Source organism: Rhinoderma darwinii, chromosome 2 (assembly GCF_050947455.1).
Source record: "Rhinoderma darwinii isolate aRhiDar2 chromosome 2, aRhiDar2.hap1, whole genome shotgun sequence".
In the NCBI taxonomy this organism is placed as follows: domain Eukaryota; kingdom Metazoa; phylum Chordata; class Amphibia; order Anura; family Rhinodermatidae; genus Rhinoderma; species Rhinoderma darwinii.
In genome coordinates, this window is record NC_134688.1 from 229869660 (window position 1) to 229897346 (window position 27687).

The window sequence follows — 27687 nt, forward strand, 5'->3', positions numbered from 1 at the left end:
GCAGGCTGTACCAGAGCAGAAAACTGACAGACAAAGGGAGAAGTCAAACAAGCCGAGTCCAGTAACCAGGAGGGAACATACAAGTCCGAATCAGTAAGCAGAGGGTTAATCCAGAGGAAAGCCGAAGTCTAAATCCAAGAAAATCCGAAGTAATAAAGGTTTGGTTCAGGGAGTTATCCTAGCTAGGTCAGATACATGCATACACAGGAAAATCATAAACAAAACTGAGAGACCAATCCAGAGTTAAATATCCCACCCAGAACCGGGATTGGATGCAAAAAAAAAAAAACAAGAGCTAGGCTGGTAGTCATAGAAACCTTAAAGTGACAGGCATTTCCTACCAGTTTGTACTTATTTGTTATCTCTTTATAAGGTAGTGGTTTACCGATTTCAGGATTAAATGGGTATTTGTTTATAGTAGTCTTTAGGGTTTTTAGATCATTTCTTGGTAGCAGTAATGACATGTTCTACATGGGATGTAGGAGCCTGGCCTAGCTTGCCATTTTTTTTATAAACAGCAAAGGCCTGTCATAGATAGTGGAAGTTCCATCCAACTCATCAGTTCTGATTTAATCTTTCTTATAAGGTGGGCATAATTATATTTAGTTTTTGTTGTGTTCTTGTTATATTTATTCTATGGTACTTTATGAATGTTTTTGCTATTTTTACACCTATTTCCCTTAAAGGTTAACTAAACTTTCAAAAACTTCTGAAATATCATAGTGACATGACATGTCATATTATGAAAATGTCTGATTATTTTCAGGGAATAAAGGAAACAGAAAGGATAGCAAATCATTTATGTTGAACAAAAATCACTGATCACTAAAATTAAGCAGCAGAGGCGCTCGGGTGAGTCCATGTGCCGCTTAATTTCTGATCGGCTTTTGTCGGAAAGGCGGACAGTTTGTGTACGGACTCAGACTTTCTATTGAGCTTGTACACTATTTGCTCAGTTTTCTGAGAAAAGCTGATCAGATCAGTAACAAAGCAGTTCATCACTCACCCAGCGCTTCTGCCGCTTCATTTTAGCAATCGATGGGGGTCTTGAACAACTAGCTGGGAAACTGTTGTAGTTTACTGTTGTAAATGTGCACCCTACTACTCACTTATTTACTGTTTGTGAATTCCATTTTTCTATTTAGTCAGGAGCAGTAAAATGGAATTCAAGCTGGATCTGAATGAACACCAACGGCGCCTGAAAGACCCCATTCACATATAATTGGGTCTGTCGGGTTCTGCGGTCGTGTCCGTCATTTTGACAGGAAGAATAGCGCTACATGCTGCAATATTCTTTCTACCAAATATGACGGATTCTGCGCTGGAGGCTCCTGACGGAGCATTCAACACAGATGTAAACACAGCCTTAACCGACCAGTGAATTTTTTATGGCAGATACGCTTACATAATTTCCATATGTACCAAGTTAGTGTGAGAATAGCTCTGCTCCACATCATTGATCTTTCATATGTCACATGGTACACAATAGCTAGAACTATGTAAGCGCACTCAAGACAAGACTAGATTTTCTTCTCCAGTCTTTAGTCATTTCATGTACAAACAAATGTAGGATCACAAACTGCATAATTACACAGGCTGTCTAGGCTAAATCACCGATGCTTTCCAAGCAAGCAAAATTCATCTGGCAGGCTGGTGCAAAGGAAGAGAAGAGTGAGAGGGACAAAACTATTAGAGAGCGAGAGAAAGAAATGAGTCCCCAAGGAGACACATTTACAATTGTACCATTTGTTCTGCAGTAATTGCTCAGGTTATTAGCATAACCGAGACAAACCATATGCTGCGCTTTGTATCCTTTTATTAGGCCCAACGTGCTCACTGCCCCTAATCAGAGTACTGCCTGCGCCTGCGTGCGCGCCATCCCGGGGGACAAGTGACTGAAGGCTTGAAGCTTTTGTAGAAAGCCACAGAGCTCAGGGCTACACTTCTCATAACAACTCTGATCTCCTTTAACATGTCGGATGTTTGTAGCTTTTTAAAAAATGTCTGTTTGTGTAATGAGACATTTTGCGCCTGTAAAGATCAAGTTAAAAAGTGACTTGTAAGTTGCCGAACGCTGTTTGTATCATCTGTAATGCTCATTAGATGGAAGATATTGGAATAAAAATGTACGGTTAATGGAAATGAGCTGACAGCGTTTCAATGAGTGGTGACACTGCACAAACAATTCATTTGGTTTGGTTGAACACCCTGTAATGCATTGAATAGGAAATCCACACTGGTTTTCACATTGAAATGTTGCATTCCTTAGTATAATTACAGTTTTAATTCAGACAATGTTTAAACACATATTTTCACTTATACGTTATTCTTATATTCAATCTGGTTTTTAATCTAAAAAACATGCATGGGCTAAACTTTTTGGTAGACTAAAAGGAAACTAGAATTATTTTTCAGTTCCTTCACACCAGACCAGTCTCAGACCATATTTAAGTGGCTGGATTAATGCCGTAATAGGGCACCCATAGTGGCGCATGGGGCCTTACTGTACTGATTTTTAGGGAGGCATACAGAGGGTTTTTTCCTGTAGGATTCCATCCAATTATGACAGACGTAAATTATGGAATTATGGCTGTATTATGGAGGTACTCTCTCCTAGAATTATTTACTCTGTTCATACCTGCATTTTTCACGGGACCCATAAAAGATCCATCATGATGTACAGATGTAGCCATATTTATCTTGACTCTGATAAATTGCTGCAGCGTGATATCGCTCAACAAAAGCCATTGAAAAGCCATTGAAAAAGTCAAGATAAAGGATCTTGACAGTGTGTATTTAAAGAGGCTCTGTCACCACATTATAAGTGGCCTATATTGTACATGATGTGATCGGCGCTGTAATGTAGATTACAGCAGTGTTTTTTATTTGGAAAAACGATCATTTTTGATGGAGTTATGACCTATATTAGCTTTATGCTAATGAGTTTCTCAATGGACAACTGGGCGTGTTTTACTATATGACCAAGTGGGCGTTGCACAGAGGAGTCTATGACGCTGACCAATCAGCGTCATACACTTCTCTCCATTCATTTACTCTGCACATAGCGATATAGCTATATCGCTATGTGCAGCCACATACACAAACACTAACATTACTGCAGTGTCCTGATAATGAATAGACATTACCTCCAGCCAGGACGGGATATGTATTCATTCTCCTGACCACTTCTGTAGCATCTCTCTTGAATTTACAGCACAGCGAGATCTCGCTGTGAATGACAGTTTACAGTGTAATCTCGCGAGACTACGCCTGCTGTGCTGTAAATCACAGAGATGCTACAGAAGTGGTCAGGAGAATGAATACACATCACGTCCTGGCTGGAGGTAATGTCTATTCATTGTCAGGACACTGCAGTAATGTTAGTGTTTGTGTATATGGCTGCAAATGTTCTCCTGTTTGGAAGAAATGGATCAGTGGTATATATTTAGGGGACCCCTAATGGAGGTGTATAGAGGGGAACAGCCAGTATTTAGTGGGTCAGTTGTACTGTACCCCATATTTAAGTAGCTACCATCACTGTAGTGCGGTATAGAGCTTGTGCCTGTCATCAGTGCACCGAAAACCTATTGATTTTGACCTAACCTTGTATTGCATGTGCCATCATTTTTATTGTACCTGGTCCCAAGATACTCTGTTATTCTGGAACCAATAAATATTGGAATAAGAGAAATCCCTGTACACAACAAAGCCGGTGTTACTGGACTCTTCAGATGCCTACTGACATGGTCCTCCAGATAGAGAGTGTACTGGTCGGCAGTAACAATCAGTAAATCATTTCGAGCAAAGCACATTAGTCAGAAATCCAACCAAAAAAACCTCACGTATTTATCATTTTGGGAGAATACGTTAAAAAAAATATATTTTGAGTTGGACCATCTTCTCCACTTTTATTACTATAAATTGTATTGCTACTGCTTGTGCTACAAGTGTCAGACTCATAAACTGCTCCACTATAAAGCTGTAAATGTCTAACCTGAGATGTCACCTCATCACCACTTGACCATAAATGACTAGACTTCCTCGAAGTTCCGATAACAGCATTTTTTAATCTCTAAAGTGACCTTGTAGATCAACCATTGTCTTTAGGTCGTATTTGCAGATGTGCACTCTTTCTTAGCTGCCGGTGTACAGTAGATTTTGACATATAGTACGTTGCTCTGCTTTGCTATTTCATAGACAAAGGCCATAGTGTCTTTTATAAAGCTAGAGTGCTATAGACGTAGACTACACCTATGCACCACTAGGCAATTTATTGTCTGTGACTTTTTTTTTTCCAGCCTGCAGAGGTTTGAGCCATAGAGAATGATAACAGAGCCCTCTGCAGGGCGATGTGTATTCTGACTGCACGTGTTATGGAGGCTGCAGTGATTAGTAGCACAGGTAGCTGCTGTCAGCTGCTCCCCCGGCTGTCACTATCTTTAGATCCTAATTGTGTAATCAGGGCGCACAGCAGAGGGAGGGGCTGCTCTCTAATCTGTTATTCCAGCTTCTCAATAATCAGACTCCCCATTCTGCAGAGCTACCTCCTATCCTGTCCTCCTCTCTGATAGGGGGTCGGGAGGAAAGGGCTTCACATTGTACCTTTCAATTAGCCCCTTCATTTGGAAAGAGATGAATGATTAGTCAACCGTGCAGGATGAGTATGTGTTGTATTAATTTCTCTGTAAAGAAGCCGCAGCGTCTCATGTTAGCACGCCGGAACATCTTTTATTTGATCTGTGCTGGTTTAAAGGGCTTAGGAAGCTTTAAGTCATTGAATGTATCTGTAGTGACGCACTTACAGTGCATTTTCATATACTCGGATTTCATTTATTTTTTTCAAATATAGTTTTTATTGTTTTAAAAGAAATAAAAGTAGGAGAGTAGATTATCTAACAAAATCAATACACGTATTTTGGGTCATTATTTACTACTTCCCCTTCCTCCCCATACCCAATCCCAACCCTATCCCCAAATGCAATTTGTCTGCCGGAGAGAGAGAAGGAAGGAAACAATGTATATAATCAGAATTACTTAAAATAAATATTTCCTTTCTGATTTTTACCTTTACAGTCAGTAACACAGTTTCCATCCATCACAACCATACTATTATCAGTCTCTTTGTGTTATGTCATTTGTAGTTGACTCCATCATTTTTATTTGTCTAGCAGACACCCCTCCTAAAACTTTGTTCTTCAGTATGACACATATAATAGGGTACAGTTTCTGAGACTTTTTGGGACGATGGGATGTTGCATAGCACAAAGCCACTTCTTCTGTCTTTTATCTCTACTCCTCCCCAACCTTGCTTTGTCTGCATTGATGTCTACAAAATAAAGTCACATGAACACCAGGGAAAAAAGCTTCGAATGCACACGATCACATCAAACATAACCATCTCTAGTGAGGCATTTTCGACTTTCAGCACAACTTCTTCCCTGAGGCACAAGGACATTTTATGGCACTTTTTAGGTACAGCTGTTCCTGCCTTAGGGGAAGAGTTGTATTAAGGGGCCAACTGTGCACCTTCTTTCATCAAAGTAGAATAGTATCCTTCAGTATTTCAGATTTCAAAAACATTTCCATCTCTTAGGTCTCCTGCGCAGAACATCTGTGTATAACCAATTTCCTTCGGTTCTGCGAATATAAAAATGAAATCATGAGCTAACAGACCAAAGAATGGAAGTAGCAAAAAATCAATAGACTGTCAGTGGGAACAATACCTTGCTTTATAAATGTTCTTTTTCATTTCTCTACAGGGTTAAAGCTAAGAAAGGAATAAACTTGCAGAGTACCAGATCCCGGGATCTTCAGTGGGTTGTCAACTCAGAGCTTCTAACTGGTGGCAAACATTCCACTGCGACAGTAGATGTGACAAAGGTTCAGGGGTTCCCTCACAGGTATAGTACTCTATTGTATACACTACACTTGTTTCAGGAGTAAGTCATTGTGCGGCTATGATTTCATACAGAGATTACGCTAGGTGAGCACTGGGTGTTTTATATATATGTTGAAGATTGGGTCATGGTAATTAAATGCAATTATTTTATTAGACTATATTTGCTTTATAATAAATGGGCATGAGTGCACATCAAGAAACAATTCTGCAGTTGTGTGGCATGGTGGCCAGTGGCTTTAATGCCCCACAGGTCTCATTGTAATAAATTATAGATTATGATTAATAGAAAGCTCATTCACAAATATGTGTACAGAATTACAAGTTTTTTTTCAAGAAATTAATATGATTGCCTTGAAGGTAAACTGTTTACATAAGCTTTAGAACACAGCTGCCATCATGTAAGAAAATGGTGAAGCTGTCTTACAAGTCGTAGACGACGTTCAGACATGGTGAATTTGATGCAGATTTTCGGTGTGGAATCCAAACCTAAAATCTGCAACAAGGTACAGTACAATACATTGAATGTGGTTTTGAGCACTCTATTGACAAGACTTTTCCCAATGTGGATTTTAAGACATGATCCAGATTTTCAAATAGGTTGCAAATGTTTGTTGGGGATTTCAATGTTGGCATTGCCGAGGACACATGCAGATTTTGCCGTACATTCACAACAGATTTGCCATAGACTTGTGCTTTACTCAGAGCTGTAATGGCCCACCCATAGAAGTCTGTAGGCTCATACTGTACCTCTGTATGCCTCCGATTTCATATGAAGGCCTGCATAGTATGCCGTATTAGAATTTCTTGTAGGGGAGAATATCTCCATAAAACTGTCATACAGAGGCAAAAAAACGAGAGAACATGGTGTGCCTACAAACTGTGTGCGGCCACAAAGGCTCCTGCCATGTGCCTGACACCTAATTCTAGTGATTATGGAGTATTTCTTACTCATTGAACTGATTTGTGTCAATGTTAGGCCATAGGCATACTAATAACGAAAACATTTCGAGACGCATGTTTACCATTGAATACCATTATACAGTTTACATGTAGAATTGATCTACATAAAATATTAAGTAACGTTATAAATACATTGGAATACTTATTTAACTGATCCAGAGTTACAGAATATATTATAGTCCAATGCTAAATAGACAATTCTGTAGATTTCAGAGCTGTAATATCCCAGCATTCCTTTCTGGCTCCACATCTGCACAATTTGTTCATTATAGTGATAGGGAAACTGTAAAAGTGGTCAGGTAAACATACACTTCAAATTGGCCTTGAGGACCAGAATTTTTTTTTTCCCCTTTGCATTCGGGCAATCATAACGTTTTTATTTTTTTATAAACATAGCTGTATAAGACTTGTATGAGTTGTACTTTAATTAGGTGCTATTTTTTAGTGCATATACATTAGCATTTAATTTATAATCATATTTATTAAAACAAAAATTCAGGAAAAAAGCAATTCCACTGCATTTTATTTTTTTTAGCTGTATACGCCGACTATGATAAATGATGCTATAAATGTGTTTTGCAGGCTGTTACGGTCGTGACGATACTAAATATTTGTATATATTTTACATTGATCACGGCATTCAAAGGGTTAAGTTTTCTCGAATCTCTGCTGTTAAAGTGGGGCTGTGGCTATGTATTACAGCCGTTGACCCACTCTTGATTGTACGGGCAATTGTAATTTTAAAGCATTTTGCACTGTCTGAGAAGCAGAAAATGATTTCTATGACTGCTATGAGTAGGCATAGATTTGCAACAAAGTTTGCGCCATTTCAGCATTTCTGCTTAATAAATTTGACTAAAATTATAAATCCTTGACAATTATGCTCACTTTTCTCATTATTTTTCTAATTTGGCAGGTGGTGACATAAGTCGCATATTTTGCTACAAATTTGTAGCTTGTTCTGATTTGTGACTTTTTTGTTGCAGTTTACATTGAAATCTGGCCTAAGCTGCATGATAAATGTGGGACATTTTTGCCAGTTATTTTAAAAGTTAATATGTAAATCATGACTCCAGTGATATATAGTGTATTCTTTCTTTTTCTGAACCATGCATTCACATATAAAAACAATTTTTATGCCAAAGTTGTTAATGGTGTAATGGACCAAATATTATATATCTATAAACCAGACTTTATTACCTTAACATATGATAATTTGTCTACCGAAAAGATGATGAAAAGTGAACCTTTTAATACTGTAAATAACATGTTTAGTCATGACATAAAACATTATGCTTAGGCTTTATTCACACAACCGGGTGGCAAATCGGCAATGCAAAACGGCTCATATACTTGAGTCTACTGAGAGGATCCGGGAAACCGGGCAAAAATAAGACATGTCCTATTTTTTCCAGGGGCCGTTCACACGGTCAATTAAAATAAATGACCGTGTAAATAGCCCCATAGAGATGCATTGATTTTAATACAGCTGTGTGACGGCCGTTAAAAAAAACGTCCGTCACCCGGCCGATTATCCCTGTCATGTGAATAAGGCCTTACCGTTACTATGTCCAGGCACTGTCGCATTTTATGCCAGTCTAAATCTAGCAGATAATTGAAGTGATTTGCACTATATTTAGGTTGTTTATTGCATGTACTGTGAATTAGTATATCTAGTACAGTCTAGAGCATGGCTTGTCAAACTTTTACTACTAGGGCCACACCAGCCAGGACATGGTAAAGCCTGGACCTCACCATCTGTCGTCAAAGTCTATGCTAAAATTAAAAATGTACCTTAGTTTACCTTTCAGTCATGCGTACACCCGGTATAACAATAAAATAAGCACATCATGAGTAAATTATGTTTCTAAACCAGAGACTGGTGCAGCCAGAAAAATTACTGTTCAGCATATGATCACTTCTGTCAAAACTGCCTCCCCAGTTGCACCTCATCCACAACTAGGGGGCGCCTTACTGGTGGTAAGGTCAGGCCCATCTCACAGCTTGAGAAGCAGTGGTCTAGAGGAGAAAGTGTATTTACATGTATACATACATACTGTATTTACACGACCATGGACACAGTCATGACAACCAGAATGAAAATATACATTGCTTACGATGCTGCCTGCTGGGATTGTAATGAGAATGAAAAATCTTACTATGCAGATTCAACAAGTATGCATGTGTCAAATGGACAAGGGTCCTTTGTATCTCTTTTGTGCCCACCACTGAAGCAGAAGTGTTATCTTTTGAAGAAATGTAAAAACATGCTTTAAATACAGGTCTAAGGGAGAAGAAAAGCATAATTGCGTTGAAGCGTAACCCCCCCGCAGGGAAGAGGTCTAAAGCAGCTCTCTAGATTTATCCCATTAATATTTCATCAGGTTGTTTTCCTAAAAGGTGATTGTGATCACTTTAAATTCATCGTCTGTCTCTAACCTTTTGAAGGCCGCTTTCAATCTGCATTGGAAAGCCTCGGTTTTTAGCAGACTATGCTTGTTTCAAGAAGATGGCAATATGTAATATATACACATGCCACACTATATCTTTAACAATCTGCAATGTCATTCCAAAATGAAATAGAAGAAATTATTTTTATTGTGCTCAAGCTTTACAGCTTTGAATAACATAACTGCTTAAGGGGATCGAGAACGTAGCCTAGAAATAATGACTGCCATAATGAAAGGTCAACTTTCTTCATTGAAGACAATATACCTAATACTTCCATAACATATACTTTTATTCCCTTCTTCTTAGGCGAGTGAGTTAAAATTTAGTAACTGCTCGGTACTTGCAATTATTGTGTAGGTTTCTGGTTTAACAGTTTATAGATCTTATCTAGTGTTTAATGATAAGTTGAACTTTAAAAGTTACACAGAAGTTTGGAATAATGTAGTAAAATGAGTCTGAGCTAATAAAAAGGAGTCCGCATATGAGCCCCCTTGGCTAGTAAGTAGAGACACATACCTGCTCTTCTAGCCCCCTGAAAAGAAAACTCCACTACTGAATGTTCATTTTTGCATGTCATCTGGTGACAGATTCTCCCCTTAAAACAACTCTTTAATTGGAGGATCAGTTTTTTGGGGCAATGTCAGGGGTTCAGTAGTAAGCACTGCTAAATGGTCCTGGATTCGAATCTGACCAAGCTCACCACTTGTGTGGAGTTTGTATGTTCTCCCTGTGTTTGCGTGGATTTCTCCCACACTTCAAAAAGCATACTGATAGGTTAGTTAGGCAAGAATATGGCAGGAGCGGGAAAAAGCGGAGGCGGACATTGCAGATGACATTAAATGCCAGCATTTCTTCCTATATAGAGAGAGGGCAAACAGAGGCTGATGTCATCATTCTACATGGTACATGTGACCTAAAACGGACTGCAGTCTGGAAAGCTGCATTATTGCGAGAACGTTGATTTCACTTTTTTCCTAATACCTACCCAGTTTATCACAACCATATGTAGTGTGTAGAAATGTGCTGTATATTGTATAAATACTCTATGCCAGTTGAGAAAAGGATCAATGATAAAATACAGTTTATATATCTGATTTGTTATAATTTAGACATTTTTTTTAACTCAATGTAAACTTTTCTGAAGTTTGCTCAGCATTTTATACCAGAGTATCCCTGAATACAGGTTCACTATTGAGTATCGGGCTTTAGAATAATTTGGGGGAAAATACATTGAATGTCAAATTGAATGGAGCGCATAAAATCATTATAGTATCGAAGCCTGAAACAATACAATTCACAGCGGTCCAAGGAGTACCGTCTTAGAATTTACCCATTTACAATTGATTAGACTTGTGCACAAAGCCGTAGATCAATTACTGTCAATGCTTTATCTTATTACTATGTGTATAAACATATTGCTTGCATTGTGTTGGCATGGGCAGAGTTGTAAGTAGGCGTTTACCTTCACCTGAGGCAAATGTTCAGTTTGCCACCCTAGCGTATTTGAATGCCCTTGTCCCCCCCCCCCCTACCAATGGCATCCAGCACCTGGGATTTATGCTATCCAGTAGCCCTTCCATAAATACCCCCTTTGTCATGGAAACAATTTGCTTGGCTATACAGTATAACTGATAAGGGTCTTATTCATTTTCATTCTGGTGACGCAATAAAGTAGCCATTATGAGTAGTATACAGTGGAGGAAATAAGTATTTGATCCCTTGCTGATTTTGTAAGTTTGCCCACTGTCAAAGTCATGAACAGTCTAGAATTTTTAGGCTAGGTTAATTTTACCAGTGAGAGATAGATTATATAAAAAAAAAAAAAAAAAAATCACATAGTCAAAATTATATATATTTATTTGCATTGTGCACAGAGAAATAAGTATTTGATCCTCTACCAACCATTAAGACTTCAGCCTCCTCCAGACCAGTTACACGCTCCAAATCAACTTGGTGCCTGCATTAAAGACAGCTGTCTTAAATGGTCACCTGTATAAAAGACTCCTGCCCACAGACTCAATTAATCAGTCTGACTCTAACCTCTACAACATGGGCAAGACCAAAGAGCTTTCTAAGGATGTCAGGGACAAGATCATAGACCTGCACAAGGCTGGAATGGGCTACAAAACCATAAGTAAGACGCTGGGTGAGAAGGAGACAACTGTTGGTGCAATAGTAAGAAAATGGAAGACATACAAAATGACTGTCAATCGACATCGATCTGGGGCTCCATGCAAAATCTCACCTCGTGGGGTATCCTTGATCCTGAGGAAGGTGAGAGCTCAGCCGAAAACTACACGGGGGGAACTAGTTAATGATCTCAAGGCAGCTGGGACCACAGTCACCAAGAAAACCATTGGTAACACATTACGCCGTAATGGATTAAAATCCTGCAGTGCCCGCAAGGTCCTCCTGCTCAAGAAGGCACATGTACAGGCCCATCTGAAGTTTGCAAATGAACATCTGGATGATTCTGAGAGTGATTGGGAGAAGGTGCTGTGGTCAGATGAGAATAAAATTGAGCTCTTTGGCATTAACTCAACTCGCCGTTTTTGGAGGAAGAGAAATGCTGCCTATGACCCAAAGAACACCATCCCCACTGTCAAGCATGGAGGTGGAAACATTATGTTTTGAGGGTGTTTCTCTGCTAAGGGCAAAGGACTACTTCACCGCATCAATGGGAGAATGGATGGAGCCATGTACCGTCAAATCCTGAGTGACAACCTCCTTCCCTCCACCAGGACATTAAAAATGGCTCGTGACTGGGTCTTCCAGCACGACAATGACCCAAAACATACAGCCAAGGCAACAAAGGAGTGACTCAAAAAGAAGCACATTAAGGTCATGGAGTGGCCTAGCCAGTCTCCAGACCTTAATCCCATCGAAAACTTATGGAGGGAGCTGAAGATCCGAGTTGCCAAGCGACAGCCTCGAAGTCTTAATGATTTACAGATGATCTGCAAAGAGGAGTGGGCCAAAATTCCATCTAAAATGTGTGCAAACCTCATCATCAACTACAAAAAACGTCTGACTGCTGTACTTGCCAACAAGGGTTTTGCCACCAAGTATTAAGTCTTGTTTGCCAAAGGGATCAAATACTTATTTCTCTGTGCACAATGCAAATAAATATATATAATTTTGACAATATGATTTTCTATTTTTTTTTTTTTATATATAATCTATCTCTCACTGGTAAAATTAACCTACCCTAAAAATTCTGGACTGTTCATGTCTTTGACAGTGGGCAAACTTACAAAATCAGCAAGGGATCAAATACTTATTTCCTTCACTGTATTTGTAAAAAAAAAGTTTAGTAAAGATACCATATTACCAATGAAGCTTGACCCTTTTCTTGTAACTAAGTATCATGGGAGAAATTGTATACTTCGCTAGTGCATAGGAATGCATTATGTCTGTGTTATATGTAGAACAATGACGTTTTGGAGTACCATGGAAATCATAGCTGTAAAGTTAGAATATTGAGGTGTTTTGAGTCTGTGAAGCCTAATCTGTTAGTGTGGGTTTATTGGATAGACTGTGCTGGGATCACGACTTGCTGATCTTCTACCACGATTATGCTGTAATATTGTTCAGTAGGCACAGTATTATGTAATTCCTCCCCAGCAGGCATTCTGCCTGAAACTCTCACCTGTTAGGTAGAATACATTGAAGAAATGTTTTATTGACCCTGAGTTCTTTACTTCTGGTTATCACAATTTCATAAAATTTCATATTAAGCAATAAGGGTCAGAAGAATGTTGTTCATTATTGCAAATTGCTTTGATGCGAGCAAGAAACCTGTACAACAGTACGCGGAGTCCCCACATATTCTGTAAGAATGCGTAAGAAACAACTTACATATAAAATGGTAGTTGACGTATGATGGATCCTTGCAATGCCGATCTATAAAATTGTTGTGTATATGAGTCCTTACTGAAGCTAATTTTGGGTTTCAGTGCAGTTTGGCACATTCGCTCAATTCCTACTCCCCCATTGCAATACTTGTAGATACCAGGAAACCCAGATATGGTGAGTTGTTTGGTGGGATCCTTACACTGGTGGGCCACAAGAAATTATCACTGGTGATTTTTCTTCCCTTACTAACTAGTTGCTCTGGTCACGGTTCTAAGACTCTACAAAGCTATTTTTTTTGCTACGGAATTAAATTAATCGCTGATCAATTTGTTCCCTCCATGTCAGCTAAATGACAGATAAACCAGTGCTCTACTATGAGGATCCTGTAAACAGCATACCAGACTTTAACTCTTTGGATCCCTGTATAACTTTGGAAAGAGTCGAGGGAGATTATGATTAACTGAGCACAAACTTGAGTTGTCAGGTCACCTATGTTATCATATCTGAGGCATAGTAGATAGATATATGCTGAGCTCGGGGACATATAATTTAGTATTTTCATATAATAAGCTGTTTAAATGCTGCCAGGACTCATGGAGTCGCTTTAATCATGTTTTTTGTTTTTAACAACTTGCCCACTAGGGTTTCCTATCAAGCCTAATAAAATCAGGACTATAATAGATACAAAACAACGTAGTTGCAGTACAATACAGTAGATACAATACAATACAATGTAGTTATACTATAATTTTTTAGTATTTGATCTAATATTTCCGGCGCTATACATAATTATTATCCATGAATTTGTGATCATTCATATGTATTTGTAATTATCCATTTTAATGAACCTTTGTTTAAATTTAGGACTGATGAACCTATAAACCCCATAATGCAGCTGGACTTCGAGATGGAGAATTTTACAAGTCAGTCAGTTAAAAGGCGTATAATGTGGCATCTAGAATATCAAGGTCAAAACCCCCCATCTGAAATGGAAAAGGCAGTGACAGAACTGACAGTGATCCAGAAGGATATTAGAGCTATAGTCCCCCTGGCAATGGTAAGACATCTTCTCTCATCCTCTGCTTTTTAATATTAAACATTGCTTTATATATTTCTTTATCTTCTGTGTGTTTATGGTGCTTTTATTCTTTAAATGTCTTTTTAACATGTACAGGGCATTTGGAAAGTCTTCAGACCCTTTCACTTTTTTCACATTTTGTTATGTTGAGGCCTTGTGCTAAAAAAACAACAAAAAAACATGTTTTTCCCCATCATTCTGCACTCAAAACATAATGACAAAGTGAAAACAGAAAGTTAGAAATTTTTACAAATGTATTAAAAATTAAAAACTCCAATTTCATATGGACAGAAGTAGTCAGACCCTTTGCTATGACACATGAAATTTAGATCTGGGGGCCTCCAATTTCTCTAGATTATCTTTGAAATGTTTCTACACCTTTATTGGAGTCTAACTGTGGTAAATTCATTTGATTGGATATGATTTGGAAAGACACACCCCTGTCTATATAAGGTCTCCCAGCTGACAATGCATATCAGAGCACAAACCAAGCCATGAGGAGGAAAGAACTGATTGTAGAGCTCAGAGACAGGATTGTGTGGAGGCACAGATTTGGAGAAGGGTACAAAAAAAATTCTGCTGCACTACAAGTTCCCAAGAGCACAGTGGTCTCCATAATTCTTAAATGGAAGAAGTTTGGAACAACCAGGACTCTTCCTGAAGCTGGACGCCCCACCAAACGAAGTAATCGGGGCAGAAGGGCCTTGGTAAGAAAGGTGACCAAGAACCCAATGGTCACTCTGGCTGAGCTCCAAAGATCCTTTGTGCAGATGGGAGAAACTTCCAGAAGGTCAACCATCACTGCAGCACTCCACCAATCTGGATTTTATGGCAGAGTGGCCAAAAATAAGCCTCTCTTCAGTAAAAGACACATTAAAGCCCACCTGGAGTTTGCAAATAAGCATCTAAAGAACTCAACGACTGTGAAAAACAAGATTCTGTGGTCTGATGAAACTAAGATTTAACTTTTTGGCCTCAATTCTAAGTGTCATGTCTGGAGGAAACCAGACACTGCTCATCATCTGCCCAATACCATCCCTACAGGGAAGCATGGTGGTGGCAGCATCATGCTGTGGGTGTGTTTTTTAGCGGCTGGGACAGTGAGACTGGTCAGGGTTGAGGGAAATATGAATGGATCAAAGTACATATATATTCTTCATGAAAACCTGATCCAGAGTGCTCTGAACCTCAGACTGGGCAGAAGGGTTACCTTCCAACAAGACAATGACCCTAAGTACACCGCGAAGACAACGCAGGAGTGGCTTAGAGACAACTCTATGAATATCCTTGAGTGGCCCAGCCAGGGCCCTAATTTGAACCTAATTGAACATCTCTGGAAAAGACCTGAAAATGGCTGTCCACAGCCCGTCCCCATCCAACCGGACAGAGCTTGAGAAGAATGCCAGAAAATCCCCAAATCCAGGTGTGCAAACCTAGTGGCATCATACTCAAGAAGACTGGAGGCTGTTATCACTGACAAAGGTGCTTCAACTAAGAACTGAGAAAAGAGTCTGAATACTTAAGTCAATGAAATATTTGAGTTTTTCCTTTTTTAATAAATTAGCAAAAATTACTACCATTTTGACTCCACTTTGTCATTATTGGTGATTGAGTGCAGAATGATGGGGGGAAACTTGATTTGTTTTTTTGTTTTAGCACAAGGCGTCAACATAACAAAATGTGAAAGAATGTAAAGTGACTGAAGTCTTTCCGAATGCATTATATATTTCTGCTGTTATATTGTATCACTGATGCATGGGCTCATATTTTTACAACTGTCTTTGGTTTTTCACTTTCAGGACACTGAGATAATCAACACAGCTATTCTAACAGGCCGGACTGTCGCTATCCCCGTAAAGGTTCTGGCCATTGAAGTGTCTGGAGTCATCACGGATATTACTTCTTTTACAGAGTGTAAATCCAGCAATGAGGACATCATCAAGGTAATGTAGTCCGAGGCACGAGGGGAAGAATAGTGTTTATCACCACTGCTGTTGGGGAGTTGGAATCTGCGCAACTTTGGATTTTGAATGGGAGCCAATTAGGGGGGTAACAAGTAGTCATGGTACCAAATAGTAAAACCAGAAATCAGGTCCCACTTGGTTATACCCAGCAAAACTAGATGTTTCAGAAAATGTCTATGATCATTATGAGTGAAGACTCAACATGTATATGATAGCAAATTTTCTACATTGCACCTTGTAGCTTTCCCTGCTTGTGTATCTTTTGCTCTTTCTACTACTGTACATTTTCCCTTTACTTCTACTCCACTCGTCCTCCTTGCTCTATATATCTGCCCTCTTCAAGAAACATTTCACTTCTTTCCATGCTCTAACACATAAGATGGACCCCTTCAGATACTGACTTCATAGCAGCTGCTATTCCAGCTACCCTAGTAGTTATCTGCTGGATTTAGAAATTGAAAATGCTTGTGTAAATCTACGACATACAGTATGAGGCTATCTACATAGCATGATTTTGGGTTGTTATGTTCATACAATATTCACTCTTAGGCTGTGTTCACACGACCTGTTTTCATGCGTAAACGAGGCGTATTATGCCTCGATTTACGCCTGAAAATACGGCTCCAATACGTCGGCCAACATCTGCCCATTCATTTGAATGTGTTTGCCGACGTACTGTGCCAACGACCTGTAATTTACGCGTTGTCGTTTGACAGCTGTCAAACGACGACGCGTAAAATGACTGCCTCGTCAAAGAAGTGCAAGACACTTCTTTGGACGTTTTTGGAGCCGTTTTCTCATAGAATGAAAACAGCTCCAAAAACGGACGTAAAAAATGCCGCGAAAAACGCGAGTTGCTCAAAAAACATCTGAAAATCAGGGGCGGTTTTCCCTTGAAAACAGCTCCGTATTTTCAGACGTAATTTCAGTTATCGTGTGCACATACCCTTAAGATTTGTGATGTTCATCTTTTTCTCGCTGGTGGTTTAGTTATATGCATTTTATAATCAGTCTACTCTTGCTATAATAGAAATGTTACTCCTCCATAGCAGGTTGTTGTACTTGCTATGGAGAAGTAACATTTCTATTGTAGCATCACTTATAGGTATTGAATTTCATATAGTTTTTCAAGCTTGCTTAAAGTAGTTTGACATTATAGTTCCATTATATGTCCATCTAACTTCATTTACCTACCTATATAATTGATTTATTAATAGTAACTCTACTACTTGGTACCTAAGTGTATGTGCCCAATACTAGCAGAATTCAAAACATCAACATATCTCATAGCAGTGTACACATAGTAGAATGACTCACATTAATTTCTGTCCCCATTGGGCTCATAGTATAATCACCAATCTGTGAAAATGTAAAAAGGGGGCATCCACTACGTCTAGAGGAAAGACGGCTTCATCATAGTCAGGGTACATAGACAGGGAACTCTTTGCCACAGGATGTTGTAAAGGTTAATCTGTTGAAAGAGTTTAAAAGGGTCCTGAATGCCTTAGATGAAAGTAATAGTATAAAAAGTTATGAGTACTAGATTATTGGAGATGGGTCGATGATCCAGGGATTTATTCTGATTGTAATATTTAGAGTTGCAAAGAAATTTTTCCTCTAAGATAATGGAAATTGTTTTGCCTTCCTCCGCATCAACACAGCCACTTGACGCACCAGGACATGCCCAAACGTCATGGTACGGAGGGTGAAGTATGGAGCAGGCTCATGCGTTGGGCCCGCTTCATATGCTGCAGGTGCCAGCTGTGTATTACAGCTGACACCTCACACTAACGGCCAGGAACAGAGGAAACTCAGATCCTAGCTGTTTAACCACTTAGATGCCGCTGTCAATAGCAACCGCAGCATCTATGCCGTTAGAAAAATGTGATCGCGGGTGCCTATGGTTATCATGGTAGCCCGGGGGCCTAATGACGATCCCCAAGTCTTTCTTCTTTCTGCTAATGTTAAGCACTGCTCCTGACAATACACTGTGATATATTAGTATTGCAGTGTATTGTACGATGGTTTAAATCCCCTGTGTCTGACAATCGCTGGTTTAAATCTCCTAGGGGGTCTAATAAAATGTTAAGAATAGTTAAATACAGTGAACGCCGTAAAAACAAGTTTAACCGCCAGAATCGCACAAAAATGGTACCAGTAAAAACTACAGCTTGTCCGCAAAAAAAAGCTCTCATACTACTCAATCGATAATGAAATAATAAAAAAGTTATGGCGTTCAGAATATGGCGATACAAATTTTTTTAACAAATATTTTTTTCTTTGTAAAAGTGGTAAAACATAATAAAAACTACATACATGTGGTATCGTCGTGATTGTATTGACTAGCACAATAAGGATGAATTGTCATTTTACCGCACGGTGAAAGAACTAAAACCAAAACTCCCCAAAAATTGGAGAAATCAAATTTTTTTCCAATTCCACCTCACAAAGAATTTTTTTTCAGTTTCCCAGAACATTATATGGTACTTTAAATAGTACCAATAGAAACTACAACTCCTCCCACAAAAAATAAGCCTTAACACCATTCCATTGACGGAAAGGCAGGGAGTGAAAAAAACGGGAAAAAAATAAATAAAAATGGTTTGAACTTCAAGGGGTTAAAGGGTTATTCCAGTGGCGTAACTACCGCCATAGCAGCCGTAGCGACTGCTACGGGGCTGCGGCATGAGGGGGCCCGTGTCGCCCGCCGGCACAGGCCCCCACCATGGCCGCAGGCTCCGCTAGCAGCCGCTATGGCTGCTACAGCGGGACTCCACTGAACACTACGGCAGAGCAAGGAGGTATCTCCCCGCTCTGCCATTAAACAAAAGACATGTATCCCCTATCCACAGGATAGGGGATACATGTGTGATCGCTGGCAGCGATAGGGAGAACGGGGGACTGAAAGTCCCCTGAAGTTCTCCATCACAAACCTCGGACTTCCGGGGTCTGTGTCGGCAGCTCCGGAGAAATGAATGGAGCGCCGGTCGCGCTTGTGCGCATGCGTGACCAGCGCTCCTTTAATTTTTATTGAGCTGCCGACACAGACGCCGGAAGTCAGAGGTTAGTCATGGAGAACTTCAGGGGACTTTCGGTCCCCCGTTCTCCCTATCAATGCCGGCGATCACACATGTATCCCCTATCCTGTGGATAGGGGATGCATGTTATTTGTAGGACACACTATAGGTCGCATTATTTTTTTTGGGGGGGGGCGCTGTATGGCGTTCCCTACAGGGGGGGGCGCTGTATGGCGTTCCCTGCATGGGGGGCTGCATGGCGTTCCCTGCAGGGGGGGGGCTGTATGGCGTTCCCTGCAGGGGGGCGCTGTATTGCGTTCCCTGCAGGGGGGGCGCTGTATGGCGTTCCCTGCAGGGGGGGAGCTGTATGGCATTCCCTGCAGGGGGAGGGTGCTGTATGGTGTTCCCTGCAGGGGGGGTGCTGTATGGCGTTCCCTGCAGGGGGGGCGCTGTATGGCGTTCTCTGCAGGGGGGGGCGCTGTATGGCGTTCCCTGCAGGGGGGGCGCTGTGTGGCGTTCCCTACAGGGGGGGCTGTATGGCGTTCCCTACATGGGGGGGGGCTGTATGGCGTTCTCTACAGGGGCGGCTGTATGGCGTTCTCTACAGTGCGGGCTGTATGGCGTTAGCGCCATACAGCCCCCTTTGTAGAGAACGCCATACAGTCCCCCTGTAGATAACGCCATACAGTCCCCCTGTAGATAACGCCATACAGTCCCTCCTGTAGATAACGCCACACAGCCCCCCCTGTAGATAACGCCGCACAGCCCCCCTGTAGATAACGCCATACAGTCCCCCCTGTAGATAACGCCACACAGTCCCCACTGTAGATAACGCCACACAGTCCCCACTGTAGATAACGCCACACAGTCCCCCTGTAGATAATGCCATACAGTCCCCCCTGTAGATAACGCCATACAGTCCCCCCTGTAGATAACGCCATACAGTCCCCCTCTGTAGATAACGCCATACAGCCCCCTCTGTAGATATCTACAAAGGGGGCTGTATGGCGTTATCTACAGGGGGGGGGGACTGTATGGCTTTATCTACAGGTGGGCTGTATGGCGTTATCTACAGGGGGGCCTGTATGGCGTATCTACAGGGGGGCTGTATGGCGTTATCTACAGGGGGGGCTGTAAAAAAGGCACTATCTACAAGGGGGGGGGGGGGTTGTGTGACACCCAGGGGAGGGGGGCCCCAGTCAAAAATTTGCTATGGGGCCCAGTCTTTCCTAGTTACGACCCTGGGTTATTCCCATCATAAAAAATAATGTTATATTGCTAGGATATGCCATAATTTTATGACTGGTGGTGTCCAACCTCTAGGACCCCCACCAGTCCTTAGAATGAAGGGGCCACAGCACTTATTTAGCTCTGCGTGCCTTTCTGAGTTTTCCCTGCACATCCTTGCTCCCAGCCACAAGCTAAATGGGGCCATGCTGCAGTGGGCGGCCAGAGTACTGCGGTACAGGCAAAAACAGGGAAGGGTAGTCCTGGTCAGAATTTAATCCAGGACTGTAAGGGTATGTTCACATGGACTATTTTCAGCCGTTTTGTCGGGCCGTAAAGGCCCTGAAAAACAGCTAAAGTTATGTATGCTGAACGCCTCCAAACATCTGCCCATTGATTTCAATGGGGAAAAATGGCGCGTAAAAAACCCCCGTAAAAAATAAGTGCATGTCACTATTGAGCTGTTTTTGTAGCCGTTTTTCATTGGGTCAATAGAAAAACAGCTCCAAAAACGTCCGTAAAAAACGCATCAAAAAACGCCTGATGCAAAAATCGGCAATAAATCAGAGGCTGTTTTCCCTTAAAAACGCTCCGTATTTTACAGCCGTTTTTTGTTAACCATGTGAACATAGCCTAAGGCAACTGCACAAAGCACTGAAATATAGTGAAGCCCCTATAATTTCCTGTCTTTTTTTTTTTTTTCACTTTACAAAGTAGCTTTCTTGTTATAAGAAATTTCACTGTAAGGTTTCGTACACATCTGCGTCAGGACTCCGTCCCGACGTTCCGTTGGAGCTTTCCGTTTCTGTTTCCATAACCATTGATTTCAATGGTGACGGATCCGGTGCCAATGAAATCAATGTTGATGATGGAAACGGAAACCTAACGTCGGAACGAAGCCCTGACGCAGATGTGAACAAAGCCTTACCTTCCTGTCATGTAACATCAATTCTTACCTTGTTTTATATGTCAACTAGATCTTTCCTGCAGAATACTAGGGCTCCATGAGGACATTTGTCATCTGCATGCCACAGCTAAAATTACAGTGATACCGCAACTCGGGTACAACGTTAATTATTCCCTATCTGGAAAAAAAAATCAATGTGACAATCTTAAGATTTCCAATGTCACAACTGGGAAACATTAACGTTGTGTGCAATTCCTGGAAATGCTGCAATTTTACCACAACCATGGGTAACTAATACTGCAGTCAAGCCCCAGCCTTACACTGTGGATGTGGATGATATTCATGTTAATATCATTTCACCATGGACTCATCTTCCCTCACCATTTCTGACATCGACAACATTATCTCAGGTGTAGGGAAAAAGGAGTGTGGCGTTCAAGTCACATTCTATGTGCAAAGATTTCCCACCACTATTTTTTTTACATAAAATTTGAATTAATGTGTGGCAGATACAGCCTGGCATACTGTAGTTCAGTGGCATGCACCATATCCCTCAATAGAAATGTGCCATGTTGGGGAATATGTTGTGGTGTGTGCTACACTATAAGTACATAATGATGTAAGTATTGGGTAGACTCGCGCAGTAAAATTTGATGCAGATTTTGTTTTTTTTGGCCAAGGCCAGGAGTAGATTTGAGGCTAGGAATGGTATAAAGGAAAGACTCCTGATTCTCCTAATTTGTATCCATTCCTTGTTCTGATAAGTAAAAAAAATACATAAAAAACTGCACTGTGTGATCCTGACCTTAGTAAATGTGCTAGATTGTTGTCTGTCACTTGTTGCACACTCCCACACCCCCATCAGGTTTATTATAATGACAAAATAAAATGCTTATGAAGCTGTGAATAGGATGGAACCAATTTATTTCTATGGTAGAGTGTTCTAGGCATGCTCTGTGACCTCTGCAGAGGTCATTGTGCAGGAATGGATAGGAGGGGAGCTGTAACCATCAGCTATTGGCAATGGTGGGTCCTGTGTTATCTCTATATACGTGTTACCTTTCCTTGTAATCCTGCCTATAATGATAATGAGATGACTGCTTAGAAGTGATCCCTACTGAACAGGAAGGGTCAGTCTATTGTGTCTCTCAGTGGTGTGTGAACATTGCAAGATTTTAGGATTATTTTTTAATATACAATCATGAGGAAAACAATGTATACCCTTTTTGAATTATAATTTTTGCCTTGTTTTTGTTAAATAGATAATGAGACGGTATAATTTGTCGTGGGCTGTTGTTCATCTGAGGTTGTATTTTCCTAATTTTAAAACTTTCTCAGGACCAGGTGTTTTTTTTATATATGTAAAACAATAAATTTCAAAGCTGGTGCACTTTTTCTCATGACTGTAGATAATGACATAGAAATAAAAAAAAAAACAACACAAAACTTATTAAAAAAATGTTTAACATAAAAACTTGATTAAAACAATAGGTCATTTTCTGATGACACACTCCCTTTAACTAGTTATGTTATACCATGTTCCAGTGCTATGAGTCAGCCACTATTCTCTAGCAATAGTGGGACTATGACCGGTACTGTAGTTAAAAGTCAAGTCTTACCAGAACCTGTGAAAAGTTTTTAAAATTATGTTTGCATATATTCAGTGAGCCAAATATTAAAAAATAGGTAAGAAATACTTTTCGACAATACTGCATACATTTATAATATACAGTTATATTTTTCAACTTGTTTAACTTAATATGTCTCCATTTTTATCAACGCAATACTGTATATGTTATTTTTACTTGCGCCTTCAGTGCATTCTTTTAGTGCTTTCTACTATACAGGCCACACTCGGTAAATGCTCAAGTTTTCCTTCCAATTATGCTCTCAAGACTGTTAGCACATCACTGCTGGGCTGAGGGCACACTATAATTTCATAGCCTCAACATTTTCTTTTCTTCAGCCCTAATCACACTGTCAAGTCTTTCTAATCTCTAGGTTGCTGACCTACATAGATTTCTTCTGGTAGGTTAGCTAGATAAGAGTTGCCATGACTGTCATTGATCATTGCTCTTAAACTATGTCAAAACCCACCAAATTCTATCCATAACCCTCAATAGATAATAAAAATCATTAATATGATTATTTAGACTTTTTATATGACTTATTAAAAGTAAATCTGAAAATGACAGGGCTGCATTCGCAAAAAAATTGTGAAATATTCAGTGACTGAATAGGATGCCTAGGTTCCACCAGTGGAATTGATTCTGGGGGCCTACCCTATAGTTACATGGAAATATTACCTGTTCATTTTTAGGACAAAGTCAAAAATACTGACACTGGGCTACACTCATATTCTGCCCCACAGGAGCTTACATTCAAATTCTTCATCTAGATAGCAGCATGTATTCTGTAGTACACACAGTGTTGAATTTAAACAATCACTCCCTCACTGGCTCAGCCAGGTATGCCCTGCAGGTCCAGAGAACAACATTAACCCAACCCAGGCCAATCCCAGACCTTTTGATTTGTAGGTAAGAACAATATCAGCTGGATAGCAGCTGACACCAAGTTGTTCAAACAGCAGCCACCTATTCTTGACGAGAGAACAAGTGCACTACACCTGAATATGCTACCTACTTTCAATGCACCACCTGGCTCAGTGCAGAGAATGCTGCATTATACAACATCCGGGCTCCGGCACTGCAGCCTGCCCAAACTGACCAATCGGCTGCTGCCTGCTTAACAAAGAGAAAGCTCCTTACTTGCCGCCCACAATTGGCTCTGTGGCTTTCCTTTCCTGTTTGCAGGGGCGCATTTAGGAGGGAAGGAACGGGAAGCGACGGGCCAGGCGGTTTGGGCCCCCTCATCCATGACGTCAATGGATCATGCCGGCATACGCAAGGATCCAGTCTCATAGACTGCTGAGGAGGCTGTGGGGCTGCTCCATTTGTCGCGGGAATGGGGCTAGGTAAATAAAGTTTTTTTTTATTTGTTTGGGGGCTGTGTGTCGTTATTCACAAGGGGGGGCTGGTGGTCGCCATACACAAGGGGGGTGCTGTATGGCACTATCTACAGTGGGGGGGGGGGTGTGGCATAGTCTACAGCGTGGGGGGGGGTGGCAGTCTCTAGAAAGGGGGATACTGTGTGGCTTTATCTACAAGGAGGCTATATGGCACTATATACAAGAGGAGGCTGTGTGGAGTTATCTACAATGGGGGGCTTGTGGCACTATCTACAGGGGGTGTTTGGCACTATACAAGAAGGGCTGTGTGGCTTTATTTACAAGGGGGACTATGTGGCAGTATTTACATGGGGGTGTGGGGCACTATACGGGGGGGCTGTGTGAAACTATCTACAAGAGGAGGCTGTGCGGCAGTATCTAGAAGGGTGGGTGTGTGGCACTATCTACAAGGGGATGTGGCTTTATCTACAAGGGGGTGTGTGTGGCATTATCTACAAGGGTGGGTGTGTGTGGCACTATCTACTAGGGGTGAATGTGGCAATATCTACAGGGAGCTGTGTTGAACTATTTACAAAGGGGGCTATGTGGCATTATCTACAAGGGGTGTTTGTGGCACTATCTATAAGTGGGGTGCTGTGTGGTAGTATCTACATGGGTGGTGTGGCACTGTCTACAGGGGGTGTGGCACTATCTGCAAGAGGAGGCTGTTTATTACGTCACCATTTCGTCTCATTAGCCTCAGTTATACAATCTGTTTTTGTCAGGCACACTGACCTCTTTATTTTGTTTTAATTTATTGCTATGGTAACTACCTTATATAACTATAATCACTTGTAAAATGTACAAATGGTTTTATGCTCGAGTTACCTAAAAACAAATGTTAAAAATAAATGACATCTCATTGATTGGTAGAGAAAGCAAACATGGCAAGGGGGAAAGAGATGTCAGGAAAGAAGTTCGGGGGGGCGCCAAACTGAATCTTTGCCCTGGGTGCAGGAGAACCTAGCTATGCTCTGCCGTTTGTACCAAGCAGATGTACAATATGGCAGACGGTTTAGTGAACTTCAGTCTCATGCATAGGAATAGAGCGTAAAAATAAATTAAGCTTAGAAATAAAGTGTAGAACTTCCTGTACAGGCGTCCATGAGTATTTGGGATTGGTTCCAATGTAGGGCGGTACCAGTTAGCGATTCAGCTTTGGGTCAACCGACCCCTTGCCACTACACAAACTCTCTGGAATCAAATATTGGGGTCAAAATGCGTTTCTTTCCGTGATTTTGTGAAAATCGTGGTAAAACGCATTTTGACCACATTGTGGAGTGAAGTACCTCCTGACTAGAGATGAGCGAACCGGGACAACCGAACCCGGTTTCGGTCCGAACTTCAGGAAAAGTTCGGTTCGCAGCGAGCCCGAACTTTACCGGGTTCGGCCGAACCCGTTTTGACCGAACCCGGCTACATTTTGGCGCCTGCCACATGTTACATCTAAAATGGAGGATTACAGAATATCACCTGACATCAGGCTACCCCATAATGCCTTGCAAACGGCTCTCCCAGCCAATCGGGAGGCAGCATAGGGGCGGGCTCAAGCCTGCAATAAAAGTCTATGCACGGAGCTCAGCGGCCATTTTACAGACAGGAGCTGTAGGGATAGCATCTCTGTGCAGTAAGGGAAAGCTTTAGGAATCTAAAAGGCAGGAATTCAGAAATCGAAGGGGCTCATCCACTACTCACTACTCAGCCAGTGTGTGAATACGCTTTTATAAGGGGCTCATCCCCATTGCATCCAACTTGCAATACAGGCAGCCTTTGTAGTAGTGGTAGTAGTAGTACTACAAGGCCCAGCATTCCCTGAGTGCACTGCAGCGAGGCTGATTGAAATTCTCATTCATTGCCATTTGCCAAGCCAGTGTCCGTGTGTGAATACGCTTTTAGAAGGGGCTCATCCCCATTGCATCCAACTTGCAATACAGGCAGCCTTTGTAGTAGTGGTAGTAGTAGTACTACAAGGCCCAGCATTCCCTGAGTGCACTGCAGCGAGGCTGATTGAAATTCTCATTCATTGCCATTTGCCAAGCCAGTGTCCGTGTGTGAATACGCTTTTAAAAGGGGCTCATCCCTGGCCGTTATTAACAGGAATAACAATCCAACTTGCCATACAGGCAGCCTAGAAGTACTACAAGGCCCAGCATTCCCTGAGTGCACTGCCGCGAGGCTGATTGAAATTCTCATTCATTGCCATTTGCCAAGCCAGTGTCCGTGTGTGAATACGCTTTTAAAAGGGGCTCATCCCTGGCCGTTATTAACAGGATAACAATCCAACTTGCCATACAGGCAGCCTAGTAGTACTACAAGGCCCAGCATTCCCTGAGTGCACTGCAGCGAGGCTGATTGAAATTCTCATTCATTGCCATTTCCCAAGCCAGTGTCCGTGTGTGAATACGCTTTTAAAAGGGGCTCATCCCTGGCCGTTATTAACAGGAATAACAATCCAACTTGCCATACAGGCAGCCTAGTAGTACTACAAGGCCCAGCATTCCCTGAATGCACTGCCGCGAGGCTGATTGAAATTCTCATTCATTGCCATTTGCCAAGCCAGTGTCCGTGTGTGAATACGCTTTTAAAAGGGGCTCATCCCTGGCCGTTATTAACAGGAATAACAATCCAACTTGCCATACAGGCAGCCTAGTAGTACTACAAGGCCCAGCATTCCCTGAGTGCACTGCCGCGAGGCTGATTGAAATTCTCATTCATTGCCATTTGCCAAGCCAGTGTCCGTGTGTGAATACGCTTTTAAAAGGGGCTCATCCCTGGCCGTTATTAACAGGAATAACAATCCAACTTGCCATACAGGCAGCCTAGTAGTACTACAAGGCCCAGCATTCCCTGAGTGCACTGCCGCGAGGCTGATTGAAATTCTCATTCATTGCCATTTGGCAAGCCAGTGTCCGTGTGTGAATACGCTTTTAAAAGGGGCTCATCCCTGGCCGTTATTAACAGGAATAACAATCCAACTTGCCATACAGGCAGCCTAGTAGTACTACAAGGCCCAGCATTCCCTGAGTGCACTGCCGCGAGGCTGATTGAAATTCTCATTCATTGCCATTTGCCAAGCCAGTGTCCGTGTGTGAATACGCTTTTAAAAGGGGCTCATCCCTGGCCGTTATTAACAGGATAACAATCCAACTTGCCATACAGGCAGCCTAGTAGTACTACAAGGCCCAGCATTCCCTGAGTGCACTGCAGCGAGGCTGATTGAAATTCTCATTCATTGCCATTTGCCAAGCCAGTGTCCGTGTGTGAATACGCTTTTAAAAGGGGCTCATCCCTGGCCGTTATTAACAGGAATAACAATCCAACT

General features: G+C 41.4%; 1 protein-coding gene across 1 annotated transcript in view; it reads left to right on the forward strand.

The window, feature by feature from the left end:
- TMEM132E (transmembrane protein 132E) overlaps positions 1-27687 on the forward strand; it is a 378804-nt gene that overhangs the window by 295476 nt on the left and 55641 nt on the right. Inside the window, exons 3-5 of the mRNA XM_075852911.1 lie at positions 5760-5900; positions 14030-14222; positions 16043-16186. Of these exons, the coding sequence (XP_075709026.1) occupies positions 5760-5900; positions 14030-14222; positions 16043-16186 (478 nt within the window). The remainder of the gene's footprint in view (positions 1-5759; positions 5901-14029; positions 14223-16042; positions 16187-27687) is intronic.